Source organism: Pelophylax lessonae (assembly GCF_965119305.1).
Source record: "Pelophylax lessonae genome assembly, chromosome: 1".
Taxonomy (NCBI): Eukaryota; Metazoa; Chordata; class Amphibia; order Anura; family Ranidae; genus Pelophylax; species Pelophylax lessonae.
In genome coordinates, this window is record NC_138768.1 from 122,676,143 (window position 1) to 122,699,413 (window position 23,271).

Sequence of the window (23,271 nt, forward strand, 5' to 3'; positions counted from 1 at the left end):
AAAATGTAATAAATTGCAGCTTACCAATCAATAGATATTCTGGCTGCATTAGGCTGGCCATACACCATACAATTTTCTTATTCAATTTCCTTTAGATTTACCTTCAACTATGTAGTGCAAGGGCCTGCCTGATTGCATACAAATTGAAAGTGTTCAGGTTTGAACTTCTATTATATGGTTTTGGTAAATCTAAAGGAAAGTTGAACAAGAAAATTGTATAGTGTATGGCCAGCCTAAGTTCCCTTTTTTGTCCCCCACCCCCTCTATTTTCACCTGATGATCTGACCAGTAACAGACCTCCTGTATTAGAATGCCCCCATTCTGGATGAAGGAGTACAGGGGACACCTATTGCGCATCAGCATTGTCAATCTATTGTTAGATGTACTAGCAGATTTACATACACTAATAAATTGAAGCTAAATGCCAGCTAATACTTTATAAGCAGTTACATTTAAACCACTTTTTTTTTGTTTGTTTGTTTTTTGTTTATGTATTTATTTTTTTTCCTTTTGGGTTAAAGGTTTTACATAAATTAAAGCTGATCATTGTAAGCACCCCTCTCAGTGGTAAACGGTTTGTCCCATTCCTGTAACTGATATATTTGCAGGACAGCTTGTTCTGTTTAAAAATAAATAAATAAAACAACAGGCTTAGTCTTGGTTCACACTAGAATGTGATGCAGGAAGTTCAGAGTGCACTGCCCTTGTGATCTGGCCAGGGTATCAGGGCAAACAAACGCAGGTCGCAAACACAGTGTGTTCGCCTGCACCAGATCGCATGGTACAAAATAATAATGCAATCTGGTTGCAGTGTGTTTTTACAGTTGGTGTATGCACTACGTTAGTGTGATGTAATTTAGGGCCATTCAAAATGAATGGCCTGAAATCGCAGTGCATTCAATGGTATGGGAATTGCACAGGAATGTGGTGCGCTTCCTGCACGATTCATAGTGTGAACCTAGACTTACTGGCCAGATCTCCAGGGGAAAACAAAGGAAAGAAAGCCTAACAGAAATCAAATGCAGCCATCGCATCTAAGAATTGGTAAGCTGCAATATAATAAGCCCCTGTTCACATTGGAGCGATTTGTCATGCGGTTTGACAGGTCAAAATGAATGACAAGTCGCATCCTTTTGCTGGCAAAGGCAGTGTGCAAATTGATGCGATGCTGACTTTGAGAAAGAAGTACATGGACTAGTTTATTGAATTTGCACCCAAAATCACCAAGATGTCTGTGCATGAAGCCGCACAGATGTCTTCAAAGTTGCACTTGAAATCACACAGAGATGCGGCTTTAAAATTGTTCAATTTTAGGTGAGATTACATGAAATCAGAGCCGCACTCATTGTGAATGGGGGCTAAATGTTTACTTTTGGGTTTAATACTGCTTTAAAATTTCCAAGTGGAAAAGTTTTTGACTGAGGAAGACTGTGCCTTCCTGGTGCCAGTGCAGTGTGCATAGGGCAGTCCACCAGACCAGAGATATCTATAAACAGACCTTAGATTGGCAAACTCAGTCACAGGAGTATCTCCAAATACCATCTGTACAGCGGCCAGCTGGTCTTCCACCAACACCTTCATTATATTACAGTGTGGAACCTTCACCTCTGTTGGCTTTGGAATGAAATGACTGCCAGTTGTCAGTTGCTCAGTATGTGGGTGGCTTCACACCAGCTGTGGTAGCCTGGGTTGGGCAACTATTCCTGCACAGTCCTGCCACAGGGCAAGGTAAAATGCCTGGTCTCCTACCAGCTGGAAAAGTAAGTACTGCATGCACTACAATCCACCACCTACAATAGAAATGAATAAAATATTCTGATGCAGCCAGTGTGAACCAGTCTTCAGGCCGACCATACATGGTTTCAATCGAACCATTAATGGGCAGGCTAAACGTACCAAGCTGATCGATCAACTTGGGTACAACCAGCTTGCTGGATTCTTACAATTATTGCTAGTGGCTGCTGCTAGCGATAATTACTGTCTTCTCTCGGGAGGGATGATGGGGGAATCGTGTGGATTCCTTTCCTGCAACCCGTTGTTGCAGGAAAGAGATTTGCACCATGTATGGTCTGCCTAATGCCCCATACACACGTGCAGATTATCTGCAGACTTACCAAAACCATATAATACGAGGTCAAACCTAAACACTTCCAATTTGTATGCAATCCGGCAGGCCCTTGCACTACATAGAAAAGGTAAATCTGAAGACAAAAGTCTGCAGATAATCTGCACGTGTGTACGGGGCATTAGACTAGGTTCACACTTTGTGCCTGTTGGGAATGTGCACACATTTTCACAGATTCCTGGCACGCGCAGTAATGTGCTACCATTAAGCAGATCTGCAGCAGTGCCAATAGATCCTAATGGCACCCCTATGTATCTGCTAACGAGTGCTTTAAAATGCATGATGCTACAGCACCATGTAGTCCTGGGTGGTGTAATTTGCAGGGTCAAGGGCGACTTTTGCATGTTACTCCATTTTGATTACATTGAGTATATTGTTTCCAGTCTAGTCCAGCAGTCTCTAATATGCAAGCATTTGCTTGCTTTTATCTGGCCCTTGGGGCACAATTTCATCCACCAACACCAACAATGGGGCACAATTCCTCCCAATGACACCAATGACGGGGCACAATTCCTCCCAATGACACCAAGGATAGGGCACAATTCCTCCCAATGACACCAATGACGGGGCACAATTCCTCCCAATGACACCAAGGATAGGGCACAATTCCTCCCAATGACACCAACAATGGGGCACAATTCCTCCCAATGACACCAATGATGGGGCACAATTCCTCCCAATGACACCAACGATGGGGCACAATTCCTCCCAATGACACCAAGGATAGGGCACAATTCCTCCCAATGACACCAAGGATAGGGCACAATTCCTCCCAATGACACCAAGGATGGGGCACAATTCCTCCCAATGACACCAACGATGGGGCACAATTCCTCCCAATGACACCAACGATGGGGCACAATTCCTCCCAATGACACCAACGATGGGGGAATTTTCCTCCCAATGACACCAATGATGGGGCAATATTCCTCCCAATGACACCAACGATGGGGCACTATTCCTCCCAATGACACCAACGATGGGGCACTATTCCTCCCAATGACACCAACGATGGGGCACAATTCCTCCCAATGACACCAACGATGGGGCACAATTCCTCCCAATGACACCAACGATGGGGGAATTTTCCTCCCAATGACACCAATGATGGGGCACTATTCCTCCCAATGACACCAACAATGGGGCACTATTCCTCCCAATGACTCCAACGATGGGGCACTATTCCTTCCAATGACACCAATAGGGCAAAATTCCTCCCAATGACATCAACGATGGGGCACTATTCCTCCCAATGACACCAATGATGGGGCACAATTCCTCCCAATTACACCAATGATAGGGCACAATTTCTCCCAATGACAATTTTAAAAAATTCGTGTGCAGTCTTTTGCAGTTTTCAACAGACACGACAGCCCTGGACAAAAGACGGCCGATCGTTCGGCCGACGATCGGTACGTGTGTACGGGACTTAACTGGCCACTGTCCATCCCACCTAAATTCTGAAGGACAGTATACTGGACCTTTGTTTAGAAGGTCTAATAGTCTATTGACTGTTTGTACTGAGAAAGGCGAATATTTGGCACGCAATGCAGGTTCTTGCTGGTAGCCTGGCAGAGCTAACCGTAGATCCTGTGTAAAACATGCAACTGACATATACAGACAGAATTCTGCTAATGACTATACACATATTTACAGTACATATACACTATATTACCAAAAGTATTGGGACGCCTGCCATTACATGCACATTAACTTTATTGGCATCCCAGTCTTAAGCCCCTTACACACGTATCGATTGTCGGCCGTAAATATTCGACCGATCGGCTGATTGTAGGCTTGTTAGTATGATGCTTCCGACAGCTGACATCGCATTTTCGGCCGAACAGAATCTGTCATGCAGGCATTAAAATTTTTGTTGGCCAACACCAGAACGGCCGATTGTTTGCCAGTCAGTACAGATTTCGTCCGACAGACAGCAGATTAGTAAGACTGGGGATGCTCAGAAAAGAAAAAAGACAAGGAAAGTTAACCATCACATGACATCACTTCTGCAGTCGGCTGTTGTTAGCTGACAAAATTCGTGTGCAGTCTTTTGCAGTTTTCAACAGACACGACAGCCCTGGACAAAAGACGGCCGATCGTTCGGCCGACGATCGGTACGAGTGTACGGGGCTTTAGTCTGTAGGGTTCAGTATTGAGTTGGCCCACCCTTTGCAGCTATAACACCTTCAAGTCTTCTGGAAAGGCTGTCCACAAGGTTTAGGAGTGTGTCTATGGGAATGTTTGACCTTTCTTCCAGAAGAGCATTTTTGAGGTCAGGCACTGTGCTCTAATTCATCCCACGGGTGTTCTATCGGGTTGAGGTCAGGACTCTGTGCAGGCCAGTCATGTTCCTCCACCCCAAACGCTTTCATTCATGTCTTTATTGTCCTTGCTTTGTGCCCTGGTCCAAATCATTTGGTGGAGGGGGGGCTATGGTGTGGGTTGTTTTTCAGGTGTTGGGCTTGGCCCCTTAAATTCAGTGAAGGGAACTCTTAAAGCGGAGTTCCACCCAAACATAGAACTTTTGCTGATCTGCTTCCTCCACCCCCCCTCCAGTGCCACATTTTGACACCTTTCAGGGGGGGATGGGTACCTATTTTTGAATTAGAAAGCACAGCATGCTTCGCGCATGCGCAGTAGGGAACTGGCTGTGAAACCAAAAGGCTTCTCTGCCGGTTTCCCTTACAATGAATGAAGGCGGCAGCTGATCTGAAAATTACCTAGGGTGCCCACATCACAGGCTCCCTGGACAGGTAAGTGTCTATTTATTAAAAGTCAGGATTTGTAGCTGCTGACTTTTAATGTTTTTTCCCCCAGCTGGAACTCCTCTTTAAGGCGTCAGCATACATTTTAGAGCCCTGTGTGAATGAGTCCACAGGGGAACAGTAAAGCCCAATCTATGAATATTGTTCCTAATGTCCTGGGTGATCCCTCACTGAACAAAACCCAATCCCTCTACCAGCGTTCTTCTCATCTCTCCCCCTGTGATGTGAAGTATAGATCTCCACAAACACAATGTAACCCTCTACAGTACAATTCCTGTCCTATTGTAGGAAACCTCTTCTAAGGCACAGTTCACACTTTGTGTTCCCACTGGCATTAGTTTTGTGTTTTTTTCACACGTTTCTGTGTATCAAGTGAATGGGCTGCCCTATGCACCAGAAATGTGCCAACGAAGCTCCTGCGCCTTTTCAGGCGTGGAGTGTTGCGCATTTTTGGAAAGCGCATTCCTGGTAAAACACGAATCTGCTAACCATGTATGGGGTGCCAGTCACAGTAACAGCACTGCAGGCATTCATGTTCAGGAAGTACAAAGTGTAAAGCCCCGTACACACGTGCAGATTGTCGGCCGAACGATCGGCCGTCTTTTGTCCAGGGCTGTCATGTCCGCTGAAAACTGCAAAATACTGCACAAGAATTTTGTTGGCCAACAACAGCCGACTGCAGAAGTGATGTCATGTGATGGTTAACTTTCCGTGTGTTTTTTCTTTTCTGAGCATGCCCAGTCTTGCAAATCTGCTGTCTGTCGGCCGAATTCTGTACTAACTGGCCGCTCTGGTGTCGGCATACAAAAATTTTAATGCTTGCACGACAGATTCTGTTCGGCCAAAAGTGCGCTGTCGGCTGTCGGAAGCATCATACTAACAAGCTGAAAATCGGCCGTCAGCCGAATCTTTTCTGCCGACAATCTGCACGTGTGTACGGGCCTTAAGGCTCCTTTCACACATTCCGTCCATTGGACGGAGTCCGTTTTTCTCAGCGGGGGATCGAGTCGCCGATCCCCCGCTGAGCAGCAGGATGACAGCTGTGTCTCTGCGCTGTGTGCGGAGACACAGCTGTCAGTTCGCCATGCATCTCTATGGGGGAAATCGGATGGGAACGGACCGTCAGTCCATTCTCATCCGATCTCATCCGCTGGACGGATGGAAAATAGGGTTTCCATCCACCCAGATTTGACGGATCGGATCGGGTCGGATGTCAGCGGACATGTCTCCGCTGACATCCGATCCCCCATAGAGATGCATGGGGGGACCGTTCAGATCCGCCAAAAAAACAGACAGGCGGATCTGAACAGTCCGCCTGTGTGAAAGGGGCCTTAATGGGGCCTAATGGGGACCACACCCACTTCAATTAATGATCGATTTCTTCTTCAATCAATCTCTTCTGATGTGAATAATTGATTGTCAGATGACATTTGGATCGATCTGTCACACACGGGGGGGAAGTGAGTTTCAATTGATAATTGAGATGTGATTATATTTTATGATTGTGAGTTATTGATTGTATCTCTGTTGCCATCATGTAATCCCATAATCTGATCAATCAAATTATGGTCGTATTCACAAACAAAGTAACACAGTGCTGCTGATTGATGCAAAGCGACTGATATTTTTCTGCTCTGGCTCAGTATAAGACCGCAATACATATAAATTCCTTGCAGGTTTAAGAAGTTAAGAGGGGCCATGGCTGCAGCTGTCAGACATAATAACCCCGGTGTGGCAGAGGAGTAACTAGAACCCTCAGGGACTGGTGCAAAAAAAAAAACATGAAGGGCCCCCCAGACCCCTGGCCGGGGGGCCCTTCCCTTCAAGCCTGGGGCTCTTCCCACTGAGCCTGGGGCCCTTTACTCTCATTGCGGGGCCCTTTCACAAGTTCTGCAGTGGGCCCCCTTCCTGCCATCTTGGGGCCACCCCACATTGGTTGGATGCCAGGGCCTGGTCGCAAGTGTAACCTTTGTGATCCTGGAAGTTCACCCACTGGTGTCAGTAGTTTTTATTTTTTGGTATTTTGAAATTGTATTATTTTTTATCATTTTATTTTTTACAATGTCACTGACTATGACTCTGTCCATTCTGAAAAGGAAGGAGCTGGTAAATTACCGACCCCTTCCTGGTTCTCTATTGTGACACATACCCTGCAGCAGCCGGCAGGAGAGGGGAGGGAGCACCGTGGAGGGGGGCAGCACATTAGGGGGGGACCAGGGGAGCACACAGGGGCCCAGAGACAGCAGAACACAAGTGAACAGGATTGGAGGAGTTACAGGAGGAAAAAGGAGGACAGTGATTTCTCTACATTCTGCCCCCACCACCCCTCCTATCCAGGTGTACAGGGGAGCCACACAGGCCCCCTGGAGGATGGGGCCCGGTTGCAAATGCAACCCCTGTAGTTACGCCCCTGCGGTGTGGTTTGCTTTCTGCTGGTATTTCTCTTTCTGATAAAAGTGATCCGAGCAGCTCATTAGATGCTGGATCACTCTTGAAAGCAGCAGGGGGGGTTCCCCGACCCCATTTTTTCTTTAATCTGATGCTTCCAATGGTAGAGGAGATATGTGGGGTCTTATCCCCCCCCCCATCTATGTCCATAAGACCCCTTTCACACTTGTGTGATTTGTCCTGTGATTTGGGACTGCAAGTTTGCATGACAAGTCTTGCTCCATGATTTCCAGTGAATACCGTTCATATCTGTGTGACTTCAAAGTAACCCCTGCACTACTTTGGTCTGAATTTGATGCGACTTGAGGCCCATAGACCTAAGGATTACACAGGCTTTGCTTCAAGTCACCTCAAAATCGCAGCAAAAGAATGGCACAACTTTCAGGTGGAAGGGGCCTAAAGAGGACTTGATATGCTTTATTCTTATCACAAGGGATGATTACTTTTCCTGTGATAACAATAACAGTAGTTAAAAAAAAAATGAAATGAATCGTGTAAAAATAAACAATCAAAAATAAAATAAAAATTCTGAAAACAATGTAAAGGGCCGCTCTCCCCACACACGCACATATGTGAATGAATGGTAGCACACATGTACGTTGCGCACACATATGGGAATGAATGGTAGCACACATGTACGTTGCGCACACATATGGGAATGAATGGTAGCACACATGTACATTGCGCACACATATGGGAATGAATGGTAGCACACGTGTACGTTGCGCACACATATGGGAATGAATGGTAGCACACATGTACGTTGCGCACACATATGGGAATGAATGGTAGCACACATGTAGGTTGTGCACACATATGGGAATGAACGGTAGCACACATGTAGGTTGCGCACACATATGGGAATGAATGGTAGCACACATGTAGGTTGCGCACACATATGGGAATGAATGGTAGCACACATGTAGGTTGCGCACACATATGGGAATGAATGGTAGCACACATGTAGGTTGCGCACACATATGGGAATGAATGGTAGCACACATGTACGTTGCGCACACATATGGGAATGAATGGTAGCACACATGTACGTTGCGCACACATATGGGAATGAATGGTAGCACACATGTAGGTTGTGCACACATATGGGAATGAACGGTAGCACACATGTAGGTTGCGCACACATATGGGAATGAATGGTAGCACACATGTAGGTTGCGCACACATATGGGAATGAACGGTAGCACACATGTAGGTTGCGCACACATATGGGAATGAAAGGTAGCACACATGTAGGTTGCGCACACATATGGGAATGAATGGTAGCACACATGTACGTTGCGCACACATATGGGAATGAATGGTAGCACACATGTAGGTTGCGCACACATATGTGAATGAATGGTAGCACACATGTACGTTGCGCACACATATGGGAATGAATGGTAGCACACATGTAGGTTGCGCATACATATGTGAATGAATGGTAGCACACATGTAGGTTGCGCACACATATGTGAAGGAATGGTAGCACACATGTAGGTTGCGCACACATATGGGAATGAATGGTAGCACACATGTAGGTTGCGCACACATATGTGAATGAATGGTAGCACACATGTAGGTTGCGCACACATATGTGAATGAATGGTAGCACACATGTAGGTTGCGCACACATATGGGAATGAATGGTAGCACACATGTAGGTTGTGCACACATATGTGAATGAATGGTAGCACACATGTAGGTTGCGCACACATATGGGAATGAATGGTAGCACACATGTAGGTTGTGCACACATATGTGAATGAATGGTAGCACACATGTAGGTTGCGCACACATATGGGAATGAATGGTAGCACACATGTAGGTTGTGCACACATATGTGAATGAATGGTAGCACACATGTAGGTTGCGCACACATATGGGAATGAATGGGGACACACATGTAGGTTGCGCACACATATGTGAATGAATGGTAGCACACATGTAGGTTGCGCACACATATGTGAATGAATGGTAGCACACATGTAGGTTGTGCACACATATGTGAATGAATGGTAGCACACATGTAGGTTGCGCACACATATGGGAATGAATGGGGACACACATGTAGGTTGCGCACACATATGTGAATGAATGGTAGCACACATGTAGGTTGCGCACACATATGTGAATGAATGGTAGCACACATGTAGGTTGTGCACACATATGTGAATGAATGGTAGCACACATGTAGGTTGCGCACACATATGTGAATGAATGGTAGCACACATGTAGGTTGCGCATACATATGTGAATGAATGGTAGCACACATGTAGGTTGCGCATACATATGTGAATGAATGGTAGCACACATATGGGAATGAATGGTAGCACACATGTACGTTGCGCACACATATGGGAATGAATGGTAGCACACATGTAGGTTGCGCATACATATGTGAATGAATGGTAGCACACATGTAGGTTGCGCACACATATGTGAAGGAATGGTAGCACACATGTAGGTTGCGCACACATATGGGAATGAATGGTAGCACACATGTAGGTTGCGCACACATATGTGAATGAATGGTAGCACACATGTAGGTTGCGCACACATATGTGAATGAATGGTAGCACACATGTAGGTTGCGCACACATATGGGAATGAATGGTAGCACACATGTAGGTTGTGCACACATATGTGAATGAATGGTAGCACACATGTAGGTTGCGCACACATATGGGAATGAATGGTAGCACACATGTAGGTTGTGCACACATATGTGAATGAATGGTAGCACACATGTAGGTTGCGCACACATATGGGAATGAATGGTAGCACACATGTAGGTTGTGCACACATATGTGAATGAATGGTAGCACACATGTAGGTTGCGCACACATATGGGAATGAATGGGGACACACATGTAGGTTGCGCACACATATGTGAATGAATGGTAGCACACATGTAGGTTGCGCACACATATGTGAATGAATGGTAGCACACATGTAGGTTGTGCACACATATGTGAATGAATGGTAGCACACATGTAGGTTGCGCACACATATGGGAATGAATGGGGACACACATGTAGGTTGCGCACACATATGTGAATGAATGGTAGCACACATGTAGGTTGCGCACACATATGTGAATGAATGGTAGCACACATGTAGGTTGCGCACACATATGTGAATGAATGGTAGCACACATGTAGGTTGTGCACACATATGTGAATGAATGGTAGCACACATGTAGGTTGCGCACACATATGTGAATGAATGGTAGCACACATGTAGGTTGCGCATACATATGTGAATGAATGGTAGCACACATATGTGAATGAATGGTAGCACACATATGTGAATGAATGGTAGCACACATATGTGAATGAATGGTAGCACACATGTGATTGTTATGTGATGATAGAAATGATTCCAGATGTGGATCTCCTCTGTATCTCTGACCTGGTAACATGGAAACATTTTTAAAGCGTCGCCTATGGAGATTTTTGGTTCCAATATTATTTATTAAACTGGGAAAAAAACACAGAAGAGTGTATGGTCAGTGAGTGTCTATGGATGGTTTTCTCCCAGTGATCCCAGGAGAAGCTGGGATTGGTCTGTCATGTAGCAGTGGGAGGAGCCAATAACATTGTGTATGTTTATGTGGGTTAATATATGGGGGCGTGATCGGGGGCGTGTCTGCTGTCTTATTTTGGATGATAAAATGTATGAGATTATTTCCCATGTTAGGTGTGTGACGTCACAGAGGGGGGAGAAGAGATCCCAGCTGTCACCTCTCCCGCTATTACTGTGATTGTCCTGTGTGTGGGGGGGCACCGATCCCTCCCCCCATGTGAGGGCCGAACTCCTCCTGGATCCTCCCGCTCTGACGACAGCGGAAGCCGGAGAACCACTGAGAGATCATCGGGAGGAGATCGGGCATTGCTCTGCCCTCCGCACAGCTGTGTGGGTCACCCCGGGACACTCCGATCACCCACCGAGTGTGTGCGACCATCTCTACTGATCATGTCTGCCGGCTGCTGTGCCAGACAGGTGAGTGCACCGATCACCCTCCTATATAGATGGGAACACACCATACTCCTCCAATCACACATCGGACGATGCCCCATAGATGGGAACACACCATACACCTCCAATCACACATCGGACGATGCCCCATAGATGGGAACACACCATACACCTCCAATCACACATCGGACGATCCCCCTCCTCCATAGACATAGATGGCTACACACACATAGGAAGATCTCTCTACAATGTAACCATCCCCCCTCCTTTACACATAGGTTCCTAGTAGGTACATTGTAGAGAGGGGGGGGGTGGTTACAATGTGGATGGAGGTTACATTGTTGAGAGATCTCCCTATGTGTGTGTGTGTGTGTGTGTGTGTGTGTGTGTGGGGGGGGGGGGATGGTTACATTGTGGATGGAAGTTACATTGTAGGGGGGGATAGTTACATTGTGGTGCGATCTTCCCATGTGTATGGGGGGGGGAATGGTTACAATGTGGATGGAGGTTACATTGAAGGGGGATCTTCCTATGTGTAGGGGGGGGAGGATAGGTTACATTGTGGACGGATCTTTCTACACATAGGAAGACCCCCCTCCCCTCATCATTTGATATATGACGATGAGATGACCAGTGTATATATATAATGTTTGGGAGTTCTAAGTCATTTTCTATCAAGAATTACTGTATTTAACATGTAAACAACAAATATCAGTACGGTAATAGTCCCGGTCCAGAAGGGGTTAAATGTCAGCAGCTGGGGGGGGGTTGGGCTCCGCTTTCAGATTTATCTTTTGAGAGTTTATATATCAGTCTGGCATGAAAGTTGCATCAAAGTAGTGGAGGAACTTTTTTTTTAAAGTTGCTGCAACTTTAAGTTGCATATATTTGAATGTCTTCCATTGGAATGCGCCGGCTGCGACTTGTCATGTGAAATTATGGGGGAGATTTACTAACACTGGAGCACTCAGAATCCGGGGCAGCTCTGCACGGTAGCCAATCGGCTTCTAACTTCAGCTTGTTCAATGAAGCTTTGACAGTAAAGATCCATTCACACTTGTGTGACTTCAAAGTCGTGCGATTTCTGATGCAACTTTGGATGGGTGTGACTTGGATGCTGCTTTGGCTGTTAAAGTTGGCTTTGACTGTTGTATAACTGTCACATCAATAACATTAGGATGCGACTTTCATACAACTTTTGAGGGTTTACATTACAGTCTATGGCACTTAAGTCGCATCAAAGTAGTGCAGGGAATGTTTTAAAGTTCTGTTGCGTGGATTTGAAGCTTCCATTGAAATCCATGGGCTGTAACTTGTCATATTAACCTAGGGGGATGATTTACTAAAAGTGGGGGGGGAGTGTAAAATCTGGTGCAGCTCTGCACAGAAACCAATCAGCTTCCAGTTTTTATTTTTTCTTTTGTCAAAGCTTATCTGAAGGTAGAAGCTGATTGGCTACCAGTCACAGCTGCACCAGATTTTACACTTTCCAGTTTTAGTGGCGGTTCACACATATGCGATGCAGAAACCCTGTGAATTCCCTGAGGGTCACCGCATCGCACTCAACTCACAGGCCGTTTACACTGCCATATGCGAATCGCTGGGGGTGTCATTACAAAGTTAATCAGTCTTCATATCGCTGTGTGAACTGTCTTTTCGGACTTGAATCAGATCGCATAGCTGTGAACGGCCATGTGATCTGATTCTGGTGCGGACCCAAAAAAGTCCTGTGCGACTTTGGGCCAAATGCAATGCAAATTCAGCCATACAATCTGTACGGTTGAGTTTGCATCACACAGACATCGCATGTGACTTGCACAGCAGTGCGCTCCGAATCCCCTGCGATGTCTGACATTGCAGATGTGTGAACCGCCACTTAGTAAATCTACTCCATTGTGTCCAAAGTCGCATGACAAGTTGTACAAGTGTGAATGGAGATGAAAGCCCAGAAGCTGATTTGATAAAACGCACAGCTGCACCAGATTGTGTGTGCTCCGGTTTTTGTAAATCTCTTCCCCCCCCCCCCCCCCAATGTGTCAGCGAGGGGGATCCCTCCATCCACCTCGAATGTGTGGAGAATCCGTTCATTCTTCTGACTGATCAAAAAAATAAAAAATAATCTATGGCCAGTTTTAGAGTTTTATTAAAACTGAAGCAGATTGTACGAAGATTGTAAGATGTATGGTGAGCACGGCTTAGAAGTAGCAGTACAGGACAATATGGGATTGATGTATGAAGTTGGATTAGGAAGGGAATCGCATCATGTGTTTGGTGTAAACATCGGCACATTTTCCGCTTTTTTTAAATGTTATTTTTTATTACATATGGAATAGCAAGGACTAGATATGTACAACTATACTTTAGAACAGGTACAGCCTCCTCCTCCTTTCCCTTGAAGTAATGTAAAAGCTTCTTGTCGATATGCATTTTCATTTATTGACAATGCTGATCCAGAAGCATATATTGTTTTATGAAGAGCTTGATGAATCTTCCCCTGATTTTCAGGTGTCATATTCTCTATAAATGAAGTGATTGTGTATTTTTGTGAGGCCGTACTTGAAGATGCTGCTGGTGAGGAAACACTTTGTGATGATGCAAAAAGAGTGTTTCTGGAATGGAAACTCGGGAGGGAAATGCTGCTCACACTTTCAGTATGGTTCTAATCATTTCATTCTATATAGTCTTTTTTATTGTCTTTGGGGCACCTCTGGCATGCCGTGTGTTTTGTCATCCTTGTAGCATTTGGAAAACAATATTTCTTCTCACAATATTTGCAAATTGTAGCTCTCAGCAGAAATTGCCTTGTGGAAATGTTTCCAAACTCTAGACGTTGGTCTCACCATTTTAGCAGGGTACAAGATGAATGGAATCGTTGCAAATTTCAGTTGCATTTCAATTTCATATGGCGTGATTTTTGTTCTTATAGGTTCTAGTTGGCAAGCATAATGGGGTCGGATCATCTAGCAGCTCACTTTTTAGTCTACCGAAAAGATCTTTACTTTTCAATCTGCAGCTGTTGTCATTTTCTGAAAATGCAATGCAATATCACAGCACATTTTCCATGTCATTACACAAGTTGTGTGTGTTGTGCCAGACGCATCAAATCGCTGTCATGGGGGCCATACACGGAAAGATTTTCTATACAATTGTATTGTGAATTGATTGACAGGCCAGGAGAAAAATTGGATGATTTGTTGTGATCTATACTTATTGATTATATTGATCTATCTACTTTCCTAGGATCGGTATTTCTGTCCTGACCCATCATTATCGTTTCAGTTAAGTTGTTCAGTTTTTTTGCTAAAAAATGAATCAATGACCCAATAAGGCCCCTTTCACACGGGCGATCCGGTCTGCCTGAAAAACTGACAGGCGGATCGGATCCTCCATGCATCTCTATGGAGTGGTGGATATCAGCGGAGACATGTCTGCTGTTATCCAATCCTATCTGTGAAATCCGGATGGATGGAAACCCTATTTTCCATCCGTCTGGAGGATCGGATGAGAATGGACAGGCGGTCCAATCTCATCCGATTCCCCCATAGAGGAGATCGGGGATCTGACCCCTCCGCACACAGAGCTGTCATCCGCCTGCTCAGAGGGGATCGGTGGATCGATCCCCGCTCAGCAAAATGGAGTCCGCTGCCGTGTGAAAGGGGTCTAATGCCCCGTACACACGTGCAGATTATCTGAAGACTTTTGTCTGCAGATTTATCTTTTCTATGTAGTGCAAAGGCCTGCCGGATTGCATACAAATTGAAAGTGTTTAGGTTTGACCTCATATTATATGGTTTTGGTAAATCTACAGACAAAAGTCTTCAGATAATCTGATAATGTGTATGGCCCATTAGGGATTGATTTACTAAAACTGAAGAGTGGAAAATCTGGTGCAGCTCTGCATGGTCCCCAATCCGCTTCCAACCCTTAGCTTGTTCAGTTAGCCCTTGTTCACATTAGAGCGACTTGTCATGCGATTTAACAGGTCAAATTGCATGACAAGTCGCACCCTATTGTCAGCAATTGCCATGTTCAGATTGATGCAAAGCCGACTATGCGGTGCCGCATCGATTTGAAAAAGTAGTTCCTGCACTACTTTTGGCGATTTATTTATTTTTTGGGTGCGACTTGAATCGTCATCTGTGCATGAAGCCCCACAGATGTCTTCAAAATCGCACCTGAAGTCGCATTGACATTTGGCTTTGAAATTGCACAATTAAAGTCGCACAATTTCATGCTGCAGTCACTGTGAAGGAGGCCTTAGGTGCCATTCACACTTGTGCGATTTGTCATGCGACTTTGTACACCTAGAGTGAGATTTATTAAAACTGGAGCACTCAGAATCTGGTGCATGGGAGCCAATCAGCTTCTAACACAGTTTGTTCAATTACGCTTTGGCAATAAAACCTGGAAGCTGATTGGTTTCCAGGCAGAGTTGCACCAGATGTTTGCTCTCTCCAGTTTTAGTAAAGAACCCCCATAAAGTCGCCTGGCAAGTGGCAGCCCATGGATTTCAATGGAAGCCGATCAGGTTGCAGCAAATTTAAAAAGGTTCCTGCACTACTTCACTGCAGCTTTTATGCGAACTTCAGTTTCTTAGGCTGCAATGTAAACTCTCAAAATTAGCATGAAAGTTGTATCTTAATGTTATCAGTGGGAAAGTTCTGCAACAGTCAATGCCAAAGTTGCATCAGCTTAGATAAAAACAACTGGAAGCCGATGAGCTACTTTTTTGGCAGATTAGCAGCGTATTTGTTAGATGTCAATGTCTGCCTCCAAACACCTGAAAAAAATGCCCAAAAACAATCCGCTCCGGTGTGAATGGAGCCTTATAGTAGATCATCCCGCGTGTCTCTTCTCAGGATCTCATTGGTTCAATCATATGACCAGATTCTATGAAGAACTGTCCAATCAGATTGTTGGCCACCACTGATGTGATGCGTGGAATTAGGCTGCTTTCACACTAAGGAGTTTTTCAAGCCATTTTGCTTCCAAGAAAAATGCTTCCCTTTAAAATCAATGAATGTGTTCACACTGGGGCAGTGTAAAAAATCCTGCTTGTGTGGGGAGTTAAAACACAAAAGCACCAAAAACCTGAAATAAATGGAAACTGCATCAAAAACGCCTCAAAAACGCACCTGCTAAGCATTTGTAGTGCACTTCCATTGCAGTGTAAAAAATCCTGCTTGTTTGGAGCATGTTTGAGGAGTTAAAAAAAAAAAAATACACCTTCCCATTGAAAGCAATGTAAAAATGCACCCGTAATGCATTTTTGGTGCAGTTTTTGAGTCACATGTCCTTTAAAAACTGGACTGCAAACGCTGTGAAATCGCACGTTTTTGCAGAGGATCAATGTGAAAGCAGCATAAGAGTTTTTTCTGCAGTTTTTGAGTCGCGTCCTTAAAAAAAAAAAAAAAAAAAAGTCCCGCAAAAACGCTATATTAGCGCACAGGCATTTTACAGGCAGTTTTGATGTGAACCAGTATGAAAGTAGCCTGAAGGGTGTGCGACTCAAAAACTGCACTACAAATGCTTAGCAGGTGCGTTTTTTTTAGGCGTTTTTGATGCAGTTTCCATTTATTTCAATAGGCAGGAGGGTTTTTGGTGCTTTTTGTGTTTTTGGTTTTTTAACTCTCCAAACAAGCAGGATTTTTTACCCCGCAACGGAAGTGCACCGCCCCAGTGTGAACACATTCATTGATTCTAAAGGGAAGCATTTTTCCTGTGCTTTTTTTTAACGCAACAGAACTTCTCAGTGGGAAAGCGGCCTTAAAAAAACACTGAAAAAGTGCAGAAAAAAACTCTCCATTAGCGCATAGGCCGTTTACTGTCAGTTTTGAAGTTAACCCGTGTGAAAAGTGCCCGTATTGTTGAGTTGGAGCCGTCTCACACTGCCACCCTGAGGTTTGGCCGTAGCGCGATGTAACCCCCTCCCCCCCCCCCCCCCCCCCGTTTTTAATGCAATTAACCCATTAGTTCCATAGACTTTCAATAAGATTGCACGTTTTTGGTGCGCACCATTAGTCCTGCATGTTCTACGCTTTCAGAAAACACACCAAAAATGCGCGATCTGATAGAAAGTCTATGGAAGAGAAGGAGTTAATGAAAACTGGGGTACACTGCACTGCTATCATACAACACATATTCAGTTTTTATTACACTTCTTTTTTTATTTTATTTATTTGGCGCATAGAACGCAAAATTGTTACATAACAATAAAAGGGAAAGCAAAATTGTGACTATAAAAGTAGTCAGATCTGTCTGTATGTGCGCCAGTCTTTGCTGATCGGACATGGTGCAGAGGGTGCGATCTTCTCTATCCTTCTACCCATCATACAGATCTAATCTGATGCTTCTCACAGAGGTGATCACAGCACATGGCCAGTGATTGGTAGGCGATCCCTCTACATATGGCCGCCCTCCGTCTCCACCATTCCCTCTTATCATTTGGTCTATCGACTTGTCAAACTACCTGAAATGCATTGAAAATGGTAGTCACGTGACCTATAAAAAACCATAAGCGTGGTAAATCGCTGCAAAATCGGATGAGTTTTCGGCGCCATCATCAGCACTTTTTTTTTCCTCTTATCCACAAAATGCAGATAACGTTTTCTGCCGATATGTTTCGGCGCATCTCTAGTTTTACCCCCTTCATGACCAGAGAGTTTTTTGCTATTTATGACTGTGCTACTTAATAATTGTGCGGTCATGCAACACGGTACACAATTAAAATTTATGTCTTTTTTTTTTTTCACACAAATAAGAGCTTTCTTTTGGTGGCATTTGTGTAAAAACTAAAAAAAGATGGAAACCTCCCATTGTCAGAATACTACTGCGTAGTGGGAGGGATTCCCTCATCAGCACAGTCAGAGCATTTTTTCTTTGCAGGAAAGAAAATGGCATAACCGCCAGTACGTCATTCTGTTTACAAGTGGTTGCCCCCCCCCCCCCCCTTTTTTTTTTTTTTTTTTTTTTGCTGCGTTCTTCTGCTCTTTCATCCCACCGGGTGACCCAAGCGACCAGAGACCAGAAGAAAGCTGGAATCGGCTTTGATCGGGTCTCAGATCTAGTAACCTGGAAGCAACGTCACTTCCAGGTTACTGGAATCTTAAAGGCGCCAGTGTTAAACATTTTAAAGTATTTAAAAAGAGGGATCTTGGCGTTTTGAATGCTTTCACGTGCAGAGGAGGGGGTGTTGTAGACCCCCAGATCCCTCCATAAAGAGTACCCGTCACTGCCTATCACTGTCACATTTAAAAAAATGTATAAATAAAAAAGGAACAGTGTGTAAAAATAAAAAGTTAAATAAAGAAAGAAATAAAGAAAAAAAATGTAAAGCGCCCCATCCCCCTGTGCTAGTGCGCAGAAGTAAACTCCTATGTAAGTCAAGCCTGCAAATGTCAACAGTGTTCAAACCACACGTTCGGTATCGCTGCGATCATTGGAGCGCGGGCAATAATTCTAGTTCAAGGCCTCCTCTGTAATGCTAAACTGGGAACCTGTAAACATTTTTAAAGCGTTGCCTATGGACCATTCCATGAGTGTGCACAGTTTAAAAGCGTGACATCTTGGGTATCTATTTACTTGGTGTAACATCATCTTTTATATTATACAAAAATATTGGATTAACTTTACTGGTTGTTTGTTTTTTTTTTTTTTTTATTCGTGTATTTTTTTTTTTTTTTTAATGCATTTGCAAGACTGCTGTGCAAATGCGGTGCGACATAAAATATTGCAATGATCGCCATTTTATTCTCTAGGGTCTCTGCTAATACTAAATATATAATGGGGGTTCAAAAGTTGTTTTTTTTTTTTTTTTTTTTTTTTGCAAAAATGCTGATTTTGTAAGCAACAGATATCAGAAAAAGCCTGGTCTTCAAGTGGATAATGTTGAAGATTACTTCCAGTAGACATTCAGGTGGTGGTGAGGTGGCCTTAGGGAACCTAATTGTACTTTTTAGAGTACTTTCCCCTGCCTACTTGTCCTGTGACTTTCCTATATAATTCTTGGTGTGTATGTGTGTGTGTATATATATATATATATATATATATATATATATATATATATATATATATATATATATATATATATATTGTGTGTGTGTGTGTATAGATATATATATATATATATATATATCATCCCAGCACAGCTGATGATTGTGGAAGTTGTAAATGAAGAGGACAGTTGGTGCCTCTGACATCAGGGAGTAGTCCTTCTTCTCCTTCCACCCGGTACTGTCACTGTCTAGTACTAATAATAATAATAGTAATTCTGGGTATGACTCCCGGCATTATTTTTCTGGTCAGGATCCAGAGTTTAGCGTTGAACTATGTTGGCGCAGAGACCACTCCTTGTATTCCTCCTTGTGAGTTCAGGCTTTGTGTTTGGCAGACAATGGACTGGGTGATCTCACCGCTGGGATGGTTCAGCTGCTCACGGTGTGATGGAGAATTCTGCTGAGATGAGCAAAGGAAACTTATTGTTCTAATCATAAAGAGGGGAAGGATAAAAAGTAGGTAAAATGACAATAAGGCTCGGTTCACACTGCCGCAACCTCAAAGTCGTGTGACTTTGCCAGGCAACTTCCTGGTGTTTTGAGTAAAACTTTAATAGAAGAATAGAAGAGAATTCACCTTGAGTGCCGGTTCACATTTGTACAATGCGGGAACGCTGCGAATATACAGCGTGTTCCCGCATCACATCCGCACCCCTGGCAGTTCACACTGCCATATGCGATACGCTGGGGGTGTCAATTAAAAGTTTAACGACACCCCCAGATCAGATCGCATATCGCAGTGCGATCTGATAGTTCGCACAGAATCGGATTGCACTAGTGTGAACCACCATGCGGTCTGATTCTGCCGTGGACCAAAAAAAGGGTCCTGTGCGTGTTTAGTGCGATTGCGGTGCAAATTCAGCCATACAAACTGTATGGCTAAATTTGCACTGCACAGAGATCGCATGTAATTTTAGGAGCAGTGCGCTCCGAATCACATGTGATGTCTGTGATCGCACAAATGTGAACCGGCACTGAAGCAGTACAAGAACCTTTTCTGAAGTCGGAGCGACCTCAGTAGTGCTAATTAAAGATGTCTCTCATTAACTAACCTGGGATTTCACATGTCACGAGACGGGGTCTCACAAGTCGGATCCCAAGTCACGGCCGTGTGAACAGAGCCTAATGGGCCATACACACTATACAATTGTCTTTAGATTTTTTCCTTTATATTTACCAAAACCATATAATATGAGGTCAAATCTAAACACTTTCAATTTGTTTGCAATCAGGCCGGCCCTTTCACTACATAGTTGAAGGTAAATCTAAAGGAAATCGAACAACAAAAGTTGTATAGTGTGTATCCAGCTTTAATATGAACAGAATATGTGCAGCTCCGAACTGCAGAGAAAGGTTGCAATCCGCTTAGAGATGCCATAATTTGTCAGATTATATAATCCTGCTATAGGTGTAATGTACACTGCAAAATTAGATGCTTCGGGAAATAATAGTACACCCCCCCCCCCCCCTCACATGCATCTATTCATTAAAAAAAAAAAAAAAATCTACAGTATCTCACAAAAGTGGTAAACCCCTCACGTTTTTGTAAATATTTTATTATATCTTTTCATGTGACAACACTGAAGAAATGACACTTTGCTACAATGTTAAGCAGTAAATGTACAGCCCAATTTGGACATTTTCACTTAGGGGTGTACTCCCTTTTGTTGCCAGCGGTTTAGACATTAATGGCTGTGTGTTGAGTTATTTTGAGGGGACAGCAAATTTACACTGTTATACAAGCTGTACACTCACTACTTCATATTGTAGCAAAGTGTAATTTCTTCAGTGTTGTCACATAAAACCGATAATAAAATATTGACAGAAATGTGAGGGGTGTACTCACTTTTATGAGGTACTGTATATGTATGTATATATAGTGTGTGTGTGTGTGTGTGTGTGTGACTTTTTAGCGCTGCACTTTTGTACCTGTAACAAAATTACCTCAAAACTTTGTTTCCTTTTAACATTCCATTTTAAAATGGATTATTAGTTTTAATAAACCATTGAAAGCATTTTGTTTAGAAAGTGCAATTAAAAAACACCTGTTAATCCTGCCATAAATCCAGTGCTTTCCCGTGTACTCTGCAGAGGAATTTGTTAGCATTCTTATCCTGCTGCCCAGGTTAGTACCCTGTTATGGAGATCAATAGAAAGTGTGACAACAATGCTCCACTATAGATGCAGTACACTGAGTGTGCGTTGTCACTCTAGCACAGGAAGTATGTTACTGGCAGGATCACCAGGTGAAAATAAAGTGGAAAAGAGCCTGAAAAAAATTGAAAAACGTATACAGCCACCAAATCTATGGACTGGTAAACTGCAATATATTACTTTTTCCATGGGTTTGGATACATTTTAAAGTATAAGCAGTGTGCTGAATACAAAAGGAATAGAAAACCTTTTTAATTGTGCATCCAAATAATCATTTACAGCGCCATCTGTTAAATTTAGAGGAAACTATATTAGTCTTTGATCAATTTTATCAAAAAATTAGCTATTTAGTTCTGTGTGTAAATTTAAGCTTGAGCTATGGAGCTTTGTAAAACCGCTTTTTTTCAGCAGACTGCTGGTCCGTCTCTTAAAGATGTGTAAAGGGACTAAGACCACTTCTACACAGGGCAGGTTCCATCGGAGTCCGTCTGCTCGCTGGGAACCTGTCTACTGATCCCCGCTGAGCAGGCAGATGGATGGTCTGTGTCCACTCAACTTAGGCTAGTGCGGACACAGACACTTCCCACTCTCCTCTATGGGCAGTCAGATGTAAACGGACCGCTTGTCTGTTTACACCTGACTGCCATCAGATCCCCATAAATCTGATTTTAGTGGACAGGATGGTACGTTGGTGGGTGTCAACAGACACGTGTCCATTGACACCCGGCACTCCATAGGGCAGACTAGAGGTTTTGATCGGGTCCACTGACCAGTTGGCCCATGTAAAATGGCCCTAAATTTTCTACCTGCTGAAAAAGTATTAATATGCTATGTTTCATGAATTAAAAAAAAAAAATTTATATATATATATATATATATATATATATATATATATATATATATATATATATATATATATATATATTAATGTTTAAGAATGTTATCCTTTTTTTTTTCATACCAATATAAAAGAAGAAAATCTGAGCTAAACCTAACCTGTGCGTTTGCCCTGTGGTTGTAATATATTTTTTGATAGAAGGCTTGAGCATTCTCCAAAAAAACCCCTAAAAAAAACAAAACGACTATTGTTTCAGTTTTTGATGCATCTTGCATAGCATTAACCATGCATCATGTAGTTGGACTGGCACATCTGTACCATGCTGGGGGCCCAACTCTGTGGTTTCCCACTTCTCTATTTCCCCCCATGACTTTGGCACTATCGCGTGTATCTCTGCCCTTCCTGACAGTCACATGAAAGGGGAGTTTGGTCTGACTTGTATAAGATCGGCAAACTTTCTCACCATGCCTTGATTATCCTAAATACATGAATGGTCCTCCTTTCTGGCCACATTACAATTAGGTAAGCATGGATAGGCTGAATGTTGAAAAAAGCAGGTCTGTGTTTAGAAGAAAGGAACGTGCCACTTTAAAATAGTGATGCAATCTAGAAGTAGTTCGGCAGGCCATAGATGGTGCAAATTTCTTTCCTGCACCTACGGTTTGCAGGAAAGAAATTCACACAATTTCCCCATCAAAACAGACCTTACTAACAGGGGAATCCCTCCTGCCAAGACATTGTCATTCTCCTGGAGGGGGGATCGGGGAAAGACAGTGCTTTAATGCTAGCAGCTATAGCTAGGGATAATTGCAAGTAAATCCGGCAGGCTAGTTGTATCCAAGTTGGTTGATGGATCAACCTGATACATTCAGCCTGCCCACACATGGTTCGAATCTTGGCTGG

The 23,271-nt window shown here is 43.6% G+C and overlaps 1 protein-coding gene across 1 annotated transcript in view; it reads left to right on the forward strand.

The window, feature by feature from the left end:
• Positions 1–11,193: 11,193 nt before the first annotated feature.
• The window catches only part of SERINC5 (serine incorporator 5), a 121,096-nt gene continuing 109,018 nt past the window's right edge, over positions 11,194–23,271 (forward strand). Inside the window, exon 1 of the mRNA XM_082268494.1 lies at positions 11,194–11,346. Coding sequence (XP_082124620.1) covers positions 11,320–11,346 — 27 coding nt within the window. The 5' untranslated portion in view covers positions 11,194–11,319. The remainder of the gene's footprint in view (positions 11,347–23,271) is intronic.